At 42.9% G+C, this 21,815-nt stretch overlaps 3 protein-coding genes across 5 annotated transcripts in view; 2 read left to right on the top strand and 1 right to left on the bottom strand.

Annotated features, from left to right (window-relative positions):
• LOC109431743 (ovochymase-2-like) overlaps positions 1 to 21,815 on the top strand; it is a 41,545-nt gene that overhangs the window by 7,615 nt on the left and 12,115 nt on the right. The gene's annotated exons all lie outside the window — the stretch shown is intronic.
• Positions 4,269 to 6,909, top strand: LOC109431737 (transmembrane protease serine 9-like). Of its 3 annotated transcripts, XR_009997876.1 has the most exons (4): positions 4,269 to 4,952; positions 5,007 to 5,692; positions 5,763 to 6,027; positions 6,084 to 6,219. XR_009997876.1 is itself a non-coding variant. In XM_029866085.2 (3 exons), exons 1-3 carry the CDS (start codon positions 4,892 to 4,894, stop codon positions 6,679 to 6,681), a joined length of 1,680 nt encoding a protein of 559 aa, XP_029721945.2. In that variant the 5' UTR covers positions 4,269 to 4,891; the 3' UTR covers positions 6,682 to 6,909. The 3 variants fall into 3 exon arrangements, 2 of the variants coding, with proteins under 2 accessions (XP_029721945.2, XP_062708618.1); XM_029866085.2 differs by having other exon boundaries at positions 5,007 to 6,027; positions 6,084 to 6,909; XM_062852634.1 differs by having other exon boundaries at positions 5,763 to 6,220.
• Positions 15,137 to 21,409, bottom strand: LOC134288281 (uncharacterized). Its single transcript, XM_062852633.1, has 2 exons — positions 18,052 to 21,409; positions 15,137 to 17,865 (listed from the first exon to the last, which is right to left on the bottom strand). Exons 1-2 carry the CDS (start codon positions 20,286 to 20,288, stop codon positions 17,112 to 17,114), a joined length of 2,991 nt encoding a protein of 996 aa, XP_062708617.1. The 5' UTR covers positions 20,289 to 21,409; the 3' UTR covers positions 15,137 to 17,111.

Below are 21,815 nucleotides of genomic sequence, written 5' to 3'. Positions count from 1 at the left end.
AGATTAGTCCAGAATTTTCTTTGCGGATTCCTCCGGGAGTTTCTTTTTTTTTATTTGTATTAACGAGATTTTTAGCCCTAGGCTAGTTCATCTCGGGATCCACGCTTCACTTCCCTTCCGAAGGAAGAACTCACATTTTGTGAGTTTGTCGGGAGTGGGACTTTATCCCAGTTCCTCGGCGTGAAAGGCATGCGCTTTAACCATTACACTAGGTCCGCTCCTCCAGGAGTTTCTTTAGGGCTCTTCCTGGATTTCTTTCTAAGATTCCTCACTAAAATCATTCAGGGATTCCTTAGTGTCACACTATTTACCCTACAGTGATAGACATTCGTTTAGCCGAGACCAAAAAAAGTGTCAGGAAACCCATACAAAAGATTTTATGTTAAAACTTTTTTATCGTAGTGATAGTACATCTAGTACTGTTTTATAAAAATGTGATACATCACACTTACATATACACTGAAACAAAAACGAGGGTAAAAACACTTCAAATGTCATTTTTTGCCTAGACATTCGTTTAGCCGAGGTAAATGAAAAATTGGTTTTCAATAGTTTTTTTTTGCAATTTCGTGAATATATTTCGAGGATATACTCCAAGGCATTGAGTTTATGACGTGTTAGCAAGATAATTGACCTTAAAAGTTTATTTATTTGTGAAATTCAGAGAAATGTTATAAAAATATGTCTCGATAAGGAGAAGCGACGATAAACAAATTTATTTAAGAAAAATGATTTCTGTAAACACTCAAACGTAAGCTAGATTAGTAGTTTTGAAAATATGGCACAGAATTATTGTTAGAAATGTTCAAATTATTACATAAAATGTCATGAAAAAATTAAGTATACTAGTTTTTGGTTGTTTAAACTTTAAAATGGGATTGATAAAAGCTAAAATAAATAGTTCTTCATTGAAATAAAGACATGCCCTAATGCCTGTGGGATATACCTGTTTGATACTAGCATTAATAAATGAGTTAAAAGACTACTAAGTGAAAGAACTGCAAGTAGTGTCAGAATTGTTGTACCCTGTTTATTTAAAAACAGATGCTCATACAAAAATGCAAGATTTGGTCAAACAATTGACTTATTTCATTCAATCTGGAGAAATATATTATAAATGAGTCTTAGTTGTGAACCACATTCATTTTTAACATGATTTATTTGAAAAGAATGTCTAAATTATGAAACAAGTAGTTCATGCTAGAAATTTGAATACTTTCAGTGCCATTTCTCGAAATATGAGCCGTCCAATGTATGTTATTTCAGCCAGAATACAGTCTGGAAGGTATTGGGAGCTATTAGAAGACGTAATAGTAGTAAACGCTGTGATTTATGCTAGCGAAACCATAATATTTCATCAAAACAATACTTAAATACGTGATTTTTTGATGGTTTGCGTTATATTTTTCTGTTAAAAACATTGTTTTTCGTAAATTTTCAACCTGCTTTGGTCATGAAACTTTCATTGCATTCTTTTGAAACGCTTCCGATAAAAATAACTACATCAAATCTCAATTTGGAAACATTTACAATAATATGACATATTTATATGAGATGCATGCAAAATTAATATGGCAACACTTCCAAAAACGACCTAATTCATGATTTACAAGTCGATCTATAATGCAGGTCACCATACAAAATGACTTTATTGGATATTTTTCGATATTTGTTAGTTTTTTATTATGGAATTCTAAAAAATGCTCAATTCGGCTAAACGAATGTCTAGGCAAAAAATGACATTTGAAGGGTTTTACCCTCGTTTTTGTTTCAGTGTATATGTAAGTATGATGTATCACATTTTTATAAAACAGTACTAGATATACTATCACTACGATGAAAAAGTTTTATCATAACATCTTTTGTATGAGTTTCCTGACATTTTTTTGAAATTTTTTTTGTCTCGGCTAAACGAATGTCTATCACTGTATTAACAAATTTGATAGCTTCTGGTGGTTCTAAGAAAACAAAACAAAAACTGTAGCAAAATCGATATTTTATTGCCCTTTTTTTGCAATGGTGTAATGCTACATGCACTATACTCAGGATACGAGTAATGTCACAATCAAGCATGGGAAAACTCATTCGCTCACCCGAATGCCGGCGATGCAAACTAGCAAAAAGAACGCCAACAACCCAATACTGAGTGAGAGCACGGCGCACTAAGAACGAACGCAGCACGAACGGCTCGCCACCGACGCCAACGAAGCGAATCAGGAGAGAAACAAATAGAGAGCGAATTGGATCAGCTTGCATCGGTGTATATGAAAAGAACGTTCGCTCTCTCAACTACCGAGTGGCATTCAGCTGATTGAATCAAAACGCACTCACTGATTCAATTCCCAGTACTGAATGCTTCCACTGAACGCTAAATGAACGTTCCAAAACGAATGCTCTCGCACCCGACTCAGAACGCAAACATTCGTTCAATATTGGTTCGTTCGCCTTCGGCACTCAGATTCGGTAGCGATTCATTCGGCCGCAGTTGCTTGCGTCGCCCGGTGCTCGGCGATTAGAAAGAATGGGCAATGAAAGTGGAAAGATTCTGCTTGGCTGGGGGAGAAGCACACTCGCATCAGATTGTGCATGGATGTGAGTGAGGGATACGCAATATTTTAATGATTTTTTCCCATCCTTGGTCACAATAGGTCTAATAACTTCTCTCAGAATGGAGTTTAAAGCTTGGGAACAGCAGAAAATAAAATCCATTTGGGAGAACACCACAACTGCGAGGCAGTCTAAGCGTTTTATAAAGCCAAACGTTGCAAACACTCGCAAAATTCTGGAACTTTCCAAAAAAGATATTAGTACTTTAACTGGCCTCTTAACAGGTCATTGTCCGAGCCGGTATCATCTGAAGGTTATTGGAAAACTTCAAGATGATGTATGTCGCTTGTACGGCATAGATACAGAAGACTCGGAACACTTGTTATGCCGTTGTCCGGCAGTTATAACTAAAAGAATTAGGTTCTTCGACAAAGGGCTAATAGAACCCTTTGATGTCTGGAGGACAAACCCAAATACGGTGGTCCAATTCATTCGAAGTGTGACACCGTGTTGGGATATCGCTTCTGGTCAAAATCTGATTATTACCAATACCAATGGTGATACGTCGACTTGACAAAGCTAAATAAAAATGGGCATGTGTCACAATAGATCTATCAACTGGTCGCAGTGACTTAGATACCCAACAAGGAATAAAAAAAAAACTAGTCGAAGTGACGGACCCGAACAGAAATAAAAGAATGTATTCATTCAAACGTAATAGTCATGAAAAAGTTCAGACTAGAAATTCTAGAGCGTAATGACAATTTATTTTATTTTTTTAACCAGTTTATTTATTTGAGGCTCAGTTGCGTTTAACGCTTTGCGGAGCCAAAATTTTTTTTTTGTATTTTATATACACATATCTTTCTTGTACAACATGGTTAGTACGGGACGGAGCCAGGATACTCGTGGAAGCTCGAGATTAGTGGGTCACACATGCGTTTAAGATGGGCGTGGTAGCACTGGAAGTAAGGCTTCTCTGAAGCTTATCCGGTAGATATAACGTAATGGCGTGTTCGTTGTCTTCGTAGCAATTCAGCACCAGCTTGTAATGGGCTTTTCATCTACCGGATGGCCAGGAACAACACAAAGACAAAAACAGAGAAAAACAAATGGGAGAGAAAACACTTATACAAGACAAACGAAGAAAGTCGTAAATGCATAGCCCTATAAGTGACATCTCTCACTACAACTTCTTTACTTTGTCATTATGACATTATGGTCAAATTGTAACAATGCCTATGCTTTCTGCTCTGAGACATCATGTTTAACCGTTAAGGACACGCGCTGTTGTAAAAAATACAACACTGCTAAAATATCTCAATTGTCGTATATAGCGCGAGCGTGGTGCAGTTTTAGCATCAAACGGGCGCGTCCTGAAAGGCTAACAGAACTCAATGTGAACACTGATCTTGCTGATCATCAAAGGCTTGCTTCAACCTGCTGCATTTATACTTTCTCGGAAACAGTCGCTCTGAGAAACGCAAAAACAACCACATAGGGGTTGTGTGCTAGTAGTGGACCCTGCGCCTATAGTGGACCCCCTTCAGAAAAACTCAAATATAAATGCCCAAATCAACTGTTTCCAGGCAACTTCCACCGGGGGTTCTTGGCAAACAAATGATTCAGTGGCCGCAAAATAATAATGAATGTAAACACTCAAAAAGGTCCACTATAGGCACCGTCGGCGGCATGACAGCTAACATGGAAATCAAATAGGCTGCAAGACATTTGTAAATAATCCTATAATGGACCCCGGTGGTGTCCATTATAGGTAACATCGATGCGTATTTTCAAATGCGTATTACACTGGAATAATTTATTATTGTTGTATTTTTGACGGTCTTTACATAAAGAGGGGACGTGAAACTTGTTAAAAAAATCCACTTTGGAACAATTCACTGCCTTAATATAGCTAAAAAGCCGCAGAAGTGAATTTCGATGGCTTAGGGGGTCCACTACTAGTACCAACACCCTAGTTTAATTTTAAAGTATTGCCCATGCTCTTCACATGCGCGACTTCTTATCTCACTGAACGATTGAACAGTTCTTTTTCGAGAGAGCATCTTTAAACCACACAAACGGTAGATCAAACCTTGACACGCGATCATCAAAATCGCTCAGATTAACACTACGTTTGTCATAAGCAATCATACATAGCACAAATCTGAGCGAATTGACCGGTTGTGTGGTGATGTTTGATCAATCGTTTGAGTGGTGTGTCCGTCGGCGCCTACCGGGGAATCCCCATCGGTACAAGATGTGCTCTCGCCCTTTTTTCTCACTGTTGCACAATTAGTTTATCGAAATCGCTTCAACTTGCCGCATACGCTGTCGGAAGAAAATGCAAACGGTTTTGAAAGTGGCATGTTTTGCTATGCTGGTTCTTCAAACTTTTGCGAAAGGTAAGACCAAATTGTGAGTCAACTACAAAGCACATCCATGTTTATCTATTCTAGAAGAACCATGTGGCCGTAGACCGCTTACACACTTGCCCTTGATTCTCGGGGGCGAGAACTCCGTTCCTGGAGAATGGCCCTGGCATGCAGCAATCTTCTTGTTAAAGCACGAAAAATCTACGCAAACGTATCGATGTGGGGGAACTCTGATCAGTTCCTCATTTGTACTGACTGCAGCTCATTGTACGTTCATAAGTGCGATTCCACTCCCGCCTAATCTTTTGAGCATGAAGCTGGGAGTCACCAACCTGAACATCGGTGGAGCAGAACAAAAGGGTTACGGTGTGAAGCTGGTTGTTCGTCATTCAAAGTACAATCCTTGGAACCATCATTACGATGTTGCTCTCCTGAAAACTTTCAACAAGGTTAAGTTTTCCGATTTTATTCAACCGGTGTGCCTCCCTTCCAAAAATCGCCCATTTGAACGAGGCACCGTGGTTGGTTGGGGTATTGGCGAAACAAACCAAATGGAAACGATACTACAGAAAGCCGATCTAAACTTTGTGGAATTCTCTACTTGTTTGAAAAGTGATCCAGTTTTATTCAGTGTCCTCCTGGCTGCTGACCACAGTAACTATTGTGCTGGAAACAGAAATGCTACTAATGCATGTTATGGCGACAGTGGCGGTGGAATGTTCACTAATAAGGACGGAACGTGGTACATAACGGGAATCACCTCTGCTGGAGTGCGTAGTACCACATCTATAAACAAACGTTGTGATCCAAGACAGTATGTAGTTTTTGCCAACGTTACAGATTTGTCGGATTGGATTACATCCGTACGAAACATGGAGCAACATAATTTGCTTGAGTTGGAAGAATGTGGAGAAGACCATCACGATCCAAGCGTTCCTGAAAGCGACAAACCGATTTTTCAACAATATCCATGGGTTACTATACTGGAGTATAACGTCACAAGCTTCAGAAACATCGAAACGGTGTGTGGAGGCGTGCTGATCCATCCACGATTTGTACTTACTACTGGTCACTGCGTGTGTGAAACATGTGCCAACTTCAAATTGTAACTTCTTTGGCATCAACTAGACAATTCCCAACAATTATATTTTTCAATTTTAGGAAAGCTGTGCGGCTGGGGGATTTTGATTTATCCAAAGATTTCGAAATTGGGCCGGATGGAGAGAAAATAGCAGCTGAATCTATTTCCGTGATGAAAATTATTCATCACCCGCAATTTGGATTGTCTGGTTATGGACACAATATTGCAATAATCAAGCTTTCTCGACCAGTTTCAAAACGAATGTCAAATGTTCAACCCATTTGTTTGCCAAAATCCCGTGCTTCCAGGGCAAATCACTTCATTGTTGGCTGGAAAAGAGCAGGAGAACCAAAAGTACTGCACCGTGAAACAGTGCAGCTGCAAGACATTAAACAGTGCATCAAAGCATACAATGCCATAAAAATTGTCCTAACTCCTGAGGACAATTTCGTTTGCGTAAAGAACACCGGAAAAGCAAGTGATTGTTTTAGTTTCAAAAGTGGAAGCGCACTGCAGTATCAAGCAACCTCATTGGGTGTCAACAGATATTACCTCAAAGGAATGTTTGCATTAGGCTTGCCAAGATGCGGGTCTACGACGAATGACATATTCGTCGATACGCTCTATCATTCGGACTGGATTAAAAATACTATTGCACAGGAAATCCGATTGTTCTAAGAGATCAGAAAGCAGGTCCCTTGATAAATTTGTTAGTACTTTAGGACTTATATTTTGGGTAACTTTTACGTTATAAATCAGTCAATTTTGAACCAATTGACTTATGTTTTGTACGTTGTGTCAGTCAATTGGTTTGAAATTGACAGAATTATGGCGAGTTATGCCCAAGTGGCTCAGCACCCTGTCCGTTATAGGTATGGACTAATGAAAAATTATAGCGACAGTTAAGTTAGCAGTTTAAGAATTCTTAAAATATCTCGAAATCCTTTCAAGGTCACGTTTATTATTTTTCTGAAAGCTTCTTTTTTATAATGTTCCAAATATATAAAAAAGCATTGCCTGAAATCAATTTCTCGTTATTAGGTTGAATCAAGCCTATGTAGAAACTACTTATTGAAAAAAGTTGGCATTAATGTTCTCATCAGAAACATACACAGATCGAAAAAAGAGTGTAAAATTTTGTGACATATGATGCACATGATTGCCCAAGTAACTATGAATGCTAAACAGTGAGAGTATTAGCTGAACATTGGCTGGTTAATGGTGGCAGTGGCTTAATACAATAACAGCTGAATATTGGTCTGAAGTATTGCTTGTTCAACCTCTGTGATCAGCAATACATAGATAGTTGAATATCAAATTGAATAGAATATTACTCATCTCTGTAACCAACTTTGAAACGTACAACAATATGCTGAAATAATAATCTGTTTATCAACCTTTAATCAAATTATGTTTGACAGCTGACCCAAGCAGTGTTTTCATAGAGTCCACATAGCTTCTTCAGACTCAATGCATCCTTAGTTCAACTTATGTTCTTGATAATTCATATACAACAAACTTTGCCCTCGTTGTCGAGGATATGTACACTACCCGTCATAAGTATAGACCAGTGTTCAACAAAGTGCGGCCCGCAGGCCGCACTTGCTGCCGAGTTCTCTTTGTTGCCGTGGAGTTTACTGCAATGTTTATAATGAGGTTGTTCTATTTACAAAATAATCTAGAATAACGTGTTTTACGTATCACAAATGGACCTAAGTAGGAGGTGCAATAGAAGTAGTTGAAAAACTAGGCCTGATGATCACTGGTATAGACTGACAAAAAGCATTGCAACAATATTGCATCACACTGACTCACCTCGATATCTCTAAAATCTGAAGACTTACAAAGATGCTGTCTTCTGCAAAGTTATTCAGAAGCCCAAAAGCAACACGTTTTTTGAATGCGGCATTTTTGTAGATGATCTGGTTTTAGAGATATCGAGGTGAGTCAAGGTGATACAATATTGTTGCAATACTTTTTGTGAGTCTATACTTATGACGGGTAGTGTATACATTTGTGTGTGGCGTAGGTGATAAGGTGAGTGATTATAAATCAGGAGTTCCGAGTTCAATTCGCAGTTTTCCCACAGATTAGTTTATACATTCCGAAGCATCTATTCTGGAAATAGATAGCCGCAACTGGTAAAAATAAGTTTATTTTTTTTTCTATTTTTGCCTTTCTCGTACACTAAGTGTACTGGAAAGGCTATATGTTCACTCCAAAAATGACTTTTTGATAGAAGGCCCGGAGGGTCGAGTCACATATACCAATCAACTCAGCTCGACGAATTGAGGTGATGTCTGTGTGTGTGTATGTATGTGTGTGTGTGTATGTATGTGTGTGTGTATGTGTGTGTACAAAAAAACTCACATCACTTTTTGGCAGTAAACCTCAACCGATTTTAATGACCAACGGTTCATTCGACGCGGAATCTGGTCCCATTGTTTCCTATTGAAAATGGTTCGGATCGGTCCCGCCGTTCCGGAGTTATGGCCATTTAGGTGTTCCGGATCGGTACCCCAGGAAGGGGCCAGATATGAAAACGCTACAAACCCATTCATGCGACACATCAAACCACGGCACTTTCGAAAACATGATGAACAGTAGGCAGGAAAATATTCTCGGATCATATCTGAACCGGTAGTGTTCCGGAACCGGTTCTGGGTGATCCGCCGGATGTGGCCAAATATGAATGTGAACCAAAGCCACACATGCGACACATCAAACAGCGGATTTTTCGATAACCTGATAAACAGTAGGCAGGAAAACATTCTCAGACCATATCTGAACCGGTAGTATTCCGGAACCGGTTCTGGATGTTCCGCCGGAACTGGCTAAATATGAAAGTGAACATGGGTTTGGTTCATGCGATACATCAAACAGCGGCTTTTTCGATAGCCTGATGAACAGTAGGCAGGAAAATATTCTCGGATCATATCTGAACCGGTAGTGTTCCGGAACCGGTTCTGGATGTTCCGCCGGAAGTGGCTAAATATGAAAGTGAACCTAACCCATGCATGCGATACAACAAGCAGAGGCTTTTTCGATAGCCTGATGAACAGTGGGCAGGGAAACATTCTCAGACCATATCGGAACCAGTAGTGTTACTGAACCGGTTCCAGATGTCACGACGGAAGTAGCCAAGTATAAAAGTTAACCAACCCCTTACATGCGACGCATCAAATCGCAAGCTCTTCAGGCAACCTGATAAACGGTTAATAAAAGAGAATAGTTTCAGATCATATTTGGATCAACCGATAGAGTTCCGGAACCGGTTCCGGTGTCCCGCTGGAAGTGGTCAAATGTAGTAGATATCAAAACCCTTGCCTGCGGCACATTAAACAGCGGCTTTTTAAATAACGTGATGAACGATTAGTCAGAAAATAGGATCAGACCACAACGAAGATCTTTATAAAGGCTACCGATAGTGTTCCAGGACCGATCTAGGGTGTCCAGCCGGAAGTGGCCAAATGCCAAAAAGAATCAAACCTATGCATGCGACACATCGACAAATCTTGACTGAACTAAGGCCACATACATACAGACGTCTTACTCTACTCACTCTCCATCGTCCTTGTTTTCAACGGTTGAAACAAATATGTATTAATCGTTGTTGCTTGTTTGACGTCTACTCACTACCAACATCAAGCCGCAGTGAAACGCAACCTGATTAGCATTTGGCGATTATTTTTTCGTAACGATGAATATAATAGCAATATGTTACAAATGATATGTCTGTTTGTCTGTACTAAAGCAATCTCATCAAATCACTGAGGTGTAAAAATATACAGTAGGATAGGTCAACGTTATATGAGAAAATTATCGCATTAATCCCGGAGAAAGTTTTTTCAATCCTCTTTTCCGTCTAAAACTACTGGGAATTTTTTTATGGGATTTAGTATGGGCAATTTCCCTTGCTTGCATTTTTTGTCAAATTTTACATGAATTTTGTAACCTATGATAATAAAATATGGCCTAAAGTGTGAAGAAAAAACTATGTCGAAGACCGTAAAGCAGGGCTGTCCAACATACGGCCCGCGGAATCGATGAATGAAACTTGGCCCAAGGATTGAAATATTTGAAGATATTTCATATTTAAATAAAATTTAATATAAAAAATAAACTCGAAATAGGTAGAGTGTTTTGTTAAAAATTTTCAAAGATTAAAAAATTTAAATACATAAATTTAAAAATTTTAAACTTGAAAGGTACAGCCAAATTTGAAGCAGAATTTCAGCAAAATTTACTGAATTTCAGAAAAACGTTGCTGCTGAACAGCAGAGTTTACTGAACGAATCAGGAAAGTTTGCTGAATTTCAGCAAATTGTTTGCTGCAACCTGCAGTTCGGCAAAATTCAGAAAAAAAAGTATTCAGGGTGATTTTTGCAAAACAATCAAGAATTCTTGCTCACATTTTATGACCCAAATGATGTCAGTGTTGTGATTTGCCGTGAGAACGGGTAATCGGATGTACAAAATTTCACTGTTGCATTCGTGCTTTCGAAATTTGATGTCTGGCCCGTCGACTGGTATGGAGTATCACTTGTGGCCCGCGGCCACGAAAGGTTGAGCAGGCCTGCCGTAAAGTCATCTGTGATTGTGAAAGACGTTATATCATAGCTTGTAATTATCGTCTTGATGTTGATCGGTCTTCAGTGATAGTGAAGGTGCTCAAGCAGTCAACTGAAAATTCTGATATTTTTCAGCCCAGTCTATACGTTTAACGTAACTTCGGAATATGTTCAATTAATAAATTTCCCAATTTTATTAAAATTATTGCTTTTCTAAATAAGATATTCTCAGGATTCAGGAACAGTTCGCATTACGTCGACGGAAAGATCATGCTTCGGAATGATGGCCCTAGCACAGAAACTAGCTTAACAAACAATAGTAGAAGATTCCAAAAACAAGACCGAATTCTAAACCGCCCGATAGGTAGGAGATTGTCCACATCACGACGGTTTCAAACCGAACGGACTCAATAAATACCAAAACTTCCGTATGACATTTTCAAGTTAGGCTAGGCCATCTTGACTAGGAAACCTTGACCGATTGAACCCTTGAAAAGGCGCCATACAGATCGAAACGTCGCCATACAGATCGAAACTAGTGTTTTCGATTCCCCCAAAAGGCTGAAGCCAACATTCTGAAGCAAAATCATCCCAGTCGTATCCCAACCAAGGAAAGATCATGAGTACATGTTCAACGAGAAAGGCACTATCACCACTAGGTGGATTAATCTGGGTTTTTAAAATAAAATTCAATACATTTCATTGATTGCTGACTAAGCGCATATTATGCCTTAAATCAGCCTTTCAATGAACCTCAAACCAGCTTTAGGTTGGATAAAATCATCAAAATTAGATATTCTGGGGGTTGAATAAAGGATTGTGCTCGGCTCTTGTTCAAATGAACACTGCTTCAAAATGGTAAAACGATTATTCAGCAATCAAATTGTTACCTGGGTGGAGCGTGGTATATATCAGAAGTTTACATGCTCTATCATGTAAAAGTCATAAAACATTAGGTAAACTTCTATTATATGTCATGTATTCACCATGACTCTGTGTGTTCACATGACATATAACACAAATTTACATGATATATCATGTAAACCATCATAACAGTAAGTTAACATAACTAAACTGAAGTTTACATGACGTGTAAATCTCATTATTTTTATCTGTGCATGTACGATGAGCCAATTAAAACTTAAACTGAGAAGTCGCACGTGCTACGGTGGGATTCAAACCCATAACTACCAATTCGCAAGACTTACGCTTCTTATTTCTCCAAGCTACGGAACCATTTGACTGCCTGTCTCAACTATTAGCGTAGAATTAAATCCGATTCGACTTGAGAAGAATTTTACGCCAACGCTTCCAGTCAGTGTTTGGCATCACTTTCTCAGAAGCCAATGAAACATCATGGGTATGCAAAGTCAACACACGGTCGCATATGCTGTTGAATAGGATGCAAAAGTGGAGGCGATATGCGTACACTTTACATGCGGCTAAATGGAAGCATGTACACATATGGCCTCCACTTTAGCATCCTATTCTACATCATATGCACCTCCGTGTTGGCTGGGTGGCATTTAAACAACTTTAGTTAACATGTTGTTTTTTTTTTTAATATTAATAACATATGAAGAAGATGGTCATGGTCTCGATCAAAGTCCCGGAACTTTCGTCAGTTGCTCTTTCCCCCTGAGAGCAACTGATACTGATCCTCTCAAACGGACCCGGAGACTTGGACTTCGGCGAACGGCACTCATAATGGACCCCCAATCGGACTGGAAACGGAACAACCAACATCCACACATCAACATGCTCGTGCTCATCATTCTACCATGATAGGGTAGAAAGTGAAAGCAGCGCGAAAAGCAACCAGTTCGATATAGTTAAATAATAGCATACATATAGGCGCTGTTCACAAGTGGAAATGCACCTGCCAATTGGAATCTCTCACGTAGTGCCATAGTGGACAAAAGAGCTGTCAATTAGGTTAAGTGGATAAGAAATAAAAAAAAAAACATTTGAAAAGGGTTTGAGTTTTGTATCGATTTCTTAATAAATGGAACTTAAACATGACCAGATCTAAAAAAAAAATCATGCTGCTCAAATCGGAAGGTATGTGAGATAACCAAATGGTGGTTTTAAATCAGCCGACATCTCTTTGTAAAAATAAGTTTAACTTGTCGTCTTAATATCGGGTAAGTTTATACCCGAAAACCAAAATTTTATAATTCAATTCAATAAATTTTAGGCCCTGAAGAAGGCTCCAACCTGGGTCGAAACGTGACATCTCTGTAAATTTCTCCATGTTTTCGGCCTGCTTGGCAATTTCCGCCTCCAGTTTGGAATGCAGCAGCGGATGGTGTCGCCGTTGACATCCATCAATATCACAGTACTTTCGAAATTTGCAAGGCCGTCTTCCATGTGCTCTAAGACAGAGGCTACACAGATCAAACTGCTGCAAGCTCTTCATCGTTCATCGACCGTTTTCTTAACAAACTCAGGGCAATATCTCACTCGATGTTCTGGGATTTTACAAATGAGACATGCTGGGCTTGAAGTACGTGCCGTAACTGCTAATGCTTCGAGACTCTGTGACGCATCAGATGAATCTTCTATTGCATGAGCTCCGCAGAAGTGTCTGTCCTTGCTCCTCGATTCCTTTGTCATTCGCTGCTGCGGCTGCGTTTGTTGTCTCTGGTCATAGTTCAAAGTCACATCGGTAACTGCTCGCACCAATGTCTGCATATACTGCGAAAAAGCACGAACGTTTACTTCCCCACAGCGCTGCTTATACAGCGACCAGTCCAACTTCATTTATGCTGGAAGTTTCTCTACCAACTCGAACAGTAACATCGGGTTATTGAGATGTGCCTCATGTCTTCCAGCCTCTAAATGGTCACCAAGATTATGTACTGGGATACCGAATCCTATAAGCGTTTCAAGTTTCTCTTGTTTTGGCGCTGGAACTCCACAAATCTTCTGCAAGAGGGCAAGAATCAGAAGCTCGGGCCTACCGTAAAGAGTTTCCAGCGTAGCTAGAACATGTGGAACACTCGCAGGCATCAGCGCCCGACTTCAAACTGATTCAAGTGCGTGTCCCTCGAGACACCGTTGCAATCTGGCTAGATTTTCTGCGTCCGAGAATCCGCACATCTGAGTAGAGTTGACGTACGAGCTAATGAACAACGGCCAATCCTCTGGATGTCCTGAGAAAATCGGTAGCTCCTTCTTAATCACGTGCCTTGCTGCCAATTCAGGCTAAACATTTCAGTAGGTCCTATCTGCATTTGAGAAGCTCTCTTGGTTCATTTTCTCTTTCAATTATTGCAATGTAATGATACACTTTTCAACTACTTTTGCAATACAAATCAAAAGACGATTGTTTTGACCATCGTTCAATACAAGAAGACAATCATAATACAAATAGACAGCTGAGATATTGTCGCAAGAGAGGGAAACCAAAGAGAGCCTCTCTTCTGCAGATAGGACCATTAGACATGTTTGGCCTGAATTGTCGAGATGAAGGTTCCCGAAAAATTTCATCGTTGAATGTTTAAGGTGGTTGTAGCGCTGGAAATATGTGCTAGCCTCGCGATTGCACTTGGTTTTCGGATAAGTCTCGTTGTTCTCCCTAAGGCCTATCCACCCTAGGAATAGATGACGGCAACGGTTGTCCGCCGTAAGGCTGCGGGAAAACTCCTCCAAGCAAATCATGCACTGTCACTTGGCCTCTTGTCTGGTCTACACTATTTTGGATCACTTCAGACGCTTGCGCGGCGTTTAGAAAGCCGCGAGTGCTTACCGGAGAACCGGAAACTGAATTGATTGATTGAATTAGCTACACACCAAATATCGATTGAGGGTTTCAGCAAAATGTTGCTAAATTTTGCCGAGCTGAAGGTTTCGGTAAAAATTCTGCTGAAATTCAGCAAAATTTTGCTGATTTGTTCAGTAAAATGTGCTGATCGCCAGTAACATTTTGCTGAAATTCAGCAAACTTTGCTGAAAGTTCAGCAAAAAAATTGCTGGACCTGAAGGCTCGGCAAAATTCAGTAAAATATTGCTGAAAGCGTTTGGTGTGTATATTATAGAGACTTTCAGCCCTTGGCTGGTTCGTCTCTATTCGCTGAATCGAGCATAGAGGGTTGACGGATTGGAAATGATAACGGAACTATGCCAGTGCCCTGAGGCATCTGCTGAGAACACACTTTAGGAGTAAATTTACTGTGTATCGTGGGAATTCGAGGGTAAAACGAGCTTGTCCAAACTTACTATAGCCGCAATGTTGTTTTCGATACGACTGACAGTTCCTCTTAAGGCGAAACTGGAAGGATTTCCTCACTTTTTTGGTTTTTGATATTTTATTAAATAACGAAGGAATATTTTAAAAATCGGTTTTCTTGCACATGTAGAGTATGGATCAGGGTATCTTCTGAATTTTTTTACGCGGTAGAAAATGTTTTTCGTTTTTGCAGAAACCATTTTTTAGTGAAATTTTGTTCAAAAATGGTTTCTGCAAAAACGAAAAACATTTTCTACCGCGTAAAAAAATCAGAAGATACCCTGATCCATACATTACATGTGCACGAAAACCGATTTTGAAAATATTGCTTCGTTATTCAATAAAAAATCAAAAACTAAAAAATGAGGAAATGCTTCCAGTTTCGCCTTAAGGTTTGCTCAACTAACTGCCCTAACGATTTACCTTCCGACGATTCTACCAGAATACCTTTATTATTGCTAGTTGGTTGCTGCTTGCCGTCCTGCCTAGCCTGTATCCGAGATACTGTCGCCACTTCATTGTTGTTTGGAACAGTCCCCGGAGCCTTCTCCAAAGAGCTTGCCATCGGAATGTTTCGTCTAGTACCGTCTGCTCCAACTGAAGCTGTAGCTGCTCGGATTCTGCTTCTTTTTGTTGTTTCTCCTGGTCCTTCTTACGCTCATGCTCTCTACGTTCCAATTCAAGGCGTTTCGTTGCTAGAGCCTTTTGGGCTTCAAGTTTCTATAGCAGTTCTAGAGCTTTCTTAGCTCGTGTGCTGGCGGTACATGTTGTTGACCCGGCTTTGCTGCTGGCTTTGCTTCATGGTGCTGACCGCCTTGGTATCTCTGACGACGGCTTCTGGCATTTTGGACACGTAAACGGTCGGTCCGGTGCAGCAATGATGTCGTTTACGCTCACACATGCATAATGCCACCAAGAACCGCAATAACAACAGCTTACCATACGGTCCGTGTCAGGTTCGTTGCATATCAATGGGTTTTCGTAATACGGGTGCTTTAGGTGCTGTTAACGCACATAGAAGCGTCTCGGATGTACGCGGTGATATTGGTCACTAACGAAAACACTTTCGCGGGTCGAACTAAAAACAACTTTATTTACGGGCCAAAGTACAACACGGTACCGATCGCGGCGGAAGGATATTTATTACTACTAAACTGTTTACAATCTGCTGCCTCTATCCCGCAGAGATGGATAGGGAGCGAGCCGATCGTGAAGCGATCGGTAGCCGTACACATACGGACAATAGTATGCGACGGTCAGCTGTTGCTGGTGATAGCAAACACGGAGAGTGAGTGACCACACACTAGGGTGGCACTCGCAACATAATTAAAATATTAACTGTTGGCGCAGACATAGCCGGCCGCCTTGAAACCTACGGATTTCAAATTGGTTTTCTGATTCGCTATTCTAATTCACTTCAATTGAATTCAACGGTTCAGATGCTGCTCTTCGTCGGTTCCGGTTTCGGTGGAGTTGACATGGGACGTTGCCGGACCACTTCTTCGGTCGCCCTGCGCTACACGGCATTCGGACGTTCCTCCTGACTTCGATCTCCTTCGGACTCTTCGTGCGAGGGCTTCATGGGATTCTTCTCTTTGACGTTGCTTGACGACTGGGACTGGATGGTACGGTGCGGGACGGGTTGATCTTCGGATTCCTGGTACATCGATTAACGCCGCACTTCTTCAGGGATGTCCTGCGGTCGTCCTCGACCGCGGGGGGAGGGGATCTTTACGCGTTGCTGCAGATGAGAGGGTGCTTTTTAAACTGGATTTATGAACAATAAAAAGACTTGCCTGGAACGGAGGCCCTTGCGGCCTCCGCAGCCGCTACTAGCGGCGGTGACGATGCCCAACGGATGCAAAAAACGGATGCCAAATCGACTGCCGAGGGTCTCCTGACGGTTGCGGTGAGCTCCTACCGCTTCGAGGGTGCTACGATCCGGTGGTCACAGTGCCGATCGTGGAGTTAGTCAAATTTCAACAGACGCTAGGGATTGCTGGATCATCGGAGGGTGTCAGGTTGTACCTCGACGAGACGAAATGAAAAATTTCGGTTGAGTCGTTGGACCCAGAAACAAACGGAATACTCCACTACTGGGGGAGCCTCAATTGGACGGACGGACTTCACAGGACTTCAACAGCTACCATCACCAACGCATGCGGATACCTCAAACTTGGAGACAAGATCTTGGACTGGTTGACTTCGGAGGGTGGAATGTCCCGGGGACCCGGGACCGGGTAGAACAGCGGCTATGGGGTATGAAACTTCGATTACTTTTTGGAATTTCTGATAAATATACAAACTTACTGGAGTGCGGAGGCCACAAGGGACCTCCGCGGGTGCCGAAGCACCACCGGTTCGTTGGAAGACTCTAGGTTGTCCCTGATCGGGATCATGCAAGTCTTCAAGATTAGTCTCCGAAAGACCCCAGTGCTGATCTGCACTTCTACCACTCGGATGTTTCCGTCCGAGCCTCGGAAAACCTCAGTGACACGGCCGAGGTTCCACTTCAACGACGGAAGCCGTTCGTCTATCAACAAGACCATTGTCCCAACTACGATGTTGTCACGTTGTTGCCTTGTCCACTTTGTCCGGATGTGCAAGTCGGAGAGGTACAGCATAGTCCGCTTCTTCCGTACCTGGAACGGATCGCAGTAATCCACTCCAACCTTGAGGAGTGGCGGTGCCGGATTCACTCTCTCCGGCGGCATCAATTGTTCCTGGCATCGTGGTCTCATTCGGAAGCATGTGACACACTCGTGGAGGACCTGCTGCCCGGAATGAAGCATCTTCAGATGGTAGTGCTGGATAATCATCGAGGCGAGCGGGTGACGGTGGTCGATAATCATCGGGTGCTTCCGGTCTTCCGAAACTGGTGCGTTCCGTAGCCGGCCGCCAACGCGGAGTACTCCTTCTCGCAGCTTGGGATGCAGAGCCAATATTTTTGTAGAATCTTTCACTTGATCCTCCCGGGACAAACTTGCTATCTCCTGCGGGAAGCATGCCTCTTGAGACAGACGAACCAACTGGAGCAGCGCGTTCTCGTACTCCTGCAAGCTGAGATACCCGGTCTTCCTGGAATTGCGGTTCACTCTCTGCGAGTTGTGCCTGAATCGACATATCCAAGCAACCAGCCGGATTAGGAACGAGCGCAGTGAAAAGATTTCGCTGGGAGGGACTGCTTGCACCGGCAACGCTACGACCTTTCGTTCTTCCAATTGTGCTGGATCTAAGAAATCGTACCATTCGGTGGATACCGAGTCCTTGGCGAAACCGACCCATCGCGGGATGCTGATGGATTCGAGTGGTCTCAAATGTTGCTTTTTCATCTGCGGGCTTGTAGCGAATCTTCTCTCCAAGTTCGTGAACCTCCTTTCGGCGCTCTTCCTGGAATCTCTCAACTGTGCAATGATGCTCTGCTTCCTCGGCAACGGTCCTCGGTCTTGGGACTCCGCCGTACAACACAGCGTGGTAGTAGTCACTGGCACGGACGCAGTAGCTTCGGAGATTCGACCAGACACGATCCAACCAAATACCGTGTTTTGGAACGTTGGTCCATCTTCGCTCAGTCGGAATCTTCCCTCCTGCAGCAGATCGAGGTAGTACTCGGCACCGATGATCATGTCGATGTCTGACGTTTGGTAGAACTCGGGATCTGCTAATACGATGCGATCTGGTAGATTCCAGCGACTTACGTCAAAACCATCACGCGGTAGTGGAATCGTCAGCTTCGGCAACACGTTGAAACGTATTGCTTCCTCGAAATTGGAGATGCTTGCGAAACGTGGACTAACTGTGCCAGTCACACACCTTTGGGAAACGCTAGCTGAACCTCCGATCCCATTCACTGTTAAGTGGTTAGGGAATTCCTTAAGGTTCATTCGTCGACAGAACTCGGATGTGACGAAACAATACTGCGAGCATGAATCCAGCAACGCTCTGGCCAGCATCGTGCTTCCGTCGGCATCACGAATTCGAACAATGGCAGTGGATAGCAGGACTTGCCTTGAGGAAGGTCTTATTTGTGACGGAAGGGAGACAGTGTTTTCCAATGTGGGTTGTTGGTCTGTGGCGAGTTGTGGGTTTTGCGAATGTGTGTGGATAATGGATAAAGAAGTGGATGGTTCGTATTGGTGGTGTGTGGTGGATGCTGTCTGGTGTGTTGGTGTTCCCGGCTGTGCTTGCGCTTGAGATTGACTTGGGGGTTTTGTTGACGTCTGCGGAACGGAGGATATTTTGGCACTGTTTGCTTCGGAGTGAAGCAGAGTATGATGTTTCCTTCCGCATTGTCGGCACAATCCCTTGCTGCAGCTCCTGGCCAAGTGTCCCGATGACAGGCAGTTCATGCACAAGCCGTTCTTCCTAACAGCATCATATCGCTCTGGTATCGTCATCTTCTGAAACCTTCCACACAGAAACGCTGGATGGAATGACTCCGAACAGAAGCAGCATCGCCCGGTGCTGCCGGTCGAAGGATGGCTTACACTTATCGTCGGCTTCTTCATCTCGCCGGCGGGGTTTCTCACCTCGACGGATTGGAGAACAGCGCAGTGATTCTTCAGGAAGGTGATAAGGTTCCGGTATGTAGGTACTTCCTTCGAATTGTGCGCCGCTTCCCAGAATCGCAGGGTAGCACTGTCAAGTCTCGAGCAGACCATGTGCACCAGAATCGTGCTCCAGCTATCGGTGTCCTGGTTCATCTTCTTCAACATCTGCAGGTTCTTCTCGAAGTCGCTGATGAGCTGGCTCAGCGCTTCGTAGCTCTCTCGTCGCATGGACTCGATTTGGAAGATGGCATCGAGGTACGCCTTGACGATTAGCTTTCGGTTGTGATAGCGATCCTCCAGCGCGTCCCACGCTACCGAGTAGTTGGCAGTGGAAAGTTCGATGGAGCTGACTTCAAGGAGTGCATCACCGGACAAAGATGATCGGAGGTAGGTGAACTTGTCCATATCCGTGAGCTCCCTGTTCCGATGAATCAGGCTTTGGAACGCGTCACGGTACGAAACCCAATCTCGCAGTACGCCGCTGAACGATGGGAGCTTTATCTCCGGAAGCTTCACCCTCGAGAGAACCGGCTGTGCAGCTGGAACCGCAGAACTTGGATTGGCAGGCCTCATCTGATTCTGCCACTTCAGCAACGCAGCATTCGCCTTGCAGTAGCAGTTCTCCACGCTCCTCGAAACAACTGCGCTTTCAGCTTCCCGTTTCTTCGCCGTATATTTGAGCCTCGCTTGACGGTCCTGTTCCGACTCCTCTGTATCAACCACTTCATCTTCGTCGGCTTCATCCAGAATCACGTCAATCTTCTCACGCACTTCGTGAAAGTCATGGAATGCACTTTCTAACAGCTGCAAACGAACTTCCACCTCATCTTTGTCTTCTTCTTCTTTGAATTCACGCACAAACGAAGCCACGGAGTCCAAACTGTCCCGTATCCGCTTCTCTCGCTTCAGCAAACCACGCAAATCGTCCGTCATGATTCACTAATTAATCACTGAAGTCACTAGTCAAAGAATGTTCACAACACTGAGGAGTTCGTTTGCACTGTGCACTAACACCGCACTATACGCTGCCGCACAATTCACTGCCACACTGTAATACTGCACTTGTTGACTGTTGATCGACTCAACGTTCCGCGCCGCGAGACGAACCACCCAAATTGACAGCAGCAGCGGAGGGGAAACCGACCAACGAACGATCCAAGCCAACCAGAATCAGCGGAATCCAATATCGATTGATTGCGAACACCACAGGGACCAAATCCACTAAATCCAAAAACACAATTTCGCATGCAAAAATAGCTTTATTGCCAATCAGTCGCCACCGTAATGGCTAACCCACAGTGGCTTTCCTCATGCAATTGCCACAGACCCAACATGCAAAACAGTACTTCCCTGTATTATCCAAATCCGTCCAAAAACGGTAATCGTCCAGCTCGTTCCGCCTTGAGTCCTGGTTTCGTCGTCGTTCCGTCGTCCTAATGAGGGTTTCGTTCACCGGTGGTTATTCCGTCTCAGTGAAGACGTCAATCACAGCCGTTGATTTAGTCCAATGGCACAGGTACGGTACACACAATCCACCATTAATTTTCTTCGCCGCGCCGCAGTGCGATGGCGAATAATTATCCGCACTTCACAATGCACTAATTGTTCGGCCTACTTGGCACTTTTCACCCGCGAAACGGAGCACAAATCCGCGCGAAATTAGTCTACACCGCGTATGATCCGGCTCGAAGGACCATTTATGTTAACGCACATAGAAGCGTCTCGGATGTACGCGGTGATATTGGTCACTAACGAAAACACTTTCGCGGGTCGAACTAAAAACAACTTTATTTACGGGCCAAAGTACAACACGGTACCGATCGCGGCGGAAGGATATTTATTACTACTAAACTGTTTACAATCTGCTGCCTCTATCCCGCAGAGATGGATAGGGAGCGAGCCGATCGTGAAGCGATCGGTAGCCGTACACATACGGACAATAGTATGCGACGGTCAGCTGTTGCTGGTGATAGCAAACACGGAGAGTGAGTGACCACACACTAGGGTGGCACTCGCAACATAATTAAAATATTAACTGTTGGCGCAGACAGGTGCTATGGGGCTGTACATAAACCAGGTGGTCATTTTTTGGGACTTTTCAACCCCCCCCCCCCCCCCGCGTGGTCATTAGTCCATACATTTTTTTTATTTGTCCATACAAAATGGACATTGGCCGAACCCCCCCCCCCCCCCCCCCAATGACCACGTGGTTTATGGACAGCCCCTATTTGCCATAGCGATGTACACTGCAAAATATTTTTGCTGATAATCAGCAAACTTTGCTGATTTTTAGCGTGCTGATTGCATTCAGCAAAACAAATTACTGAATATCAGCAATTATTTTTCAACTTGCTGAACCATCCAGCAAATTTGACAGTTAATCAGCAACTTTTTGCTGAAATTCAGCAAAAATTTTGCTGAAATTCAGCAATTTCTTTTGCTGATTTTTGGCGTGCTGGA

The sequence above is a fragment of the Aedes albopictus genome, chromosome 2 (assembly GCF_035046485.1).
Source record: "Aedes albopictus strain Foshan chromosome 2, AalbF5, whole genome shotgun sequence".
NCBI classification, from domain to species: domain Eukaryota; kingdom Metazoa; phylum Arthropoda; class Insecta; order Diptera; family Culicidae; genus Aedes; species Aedes albopictus.
The sequence above is the reverse complement of the archived record's forward strand: the minus strand, read 5'-3'. Positions and strand labels throughout refer to the sequence as shown.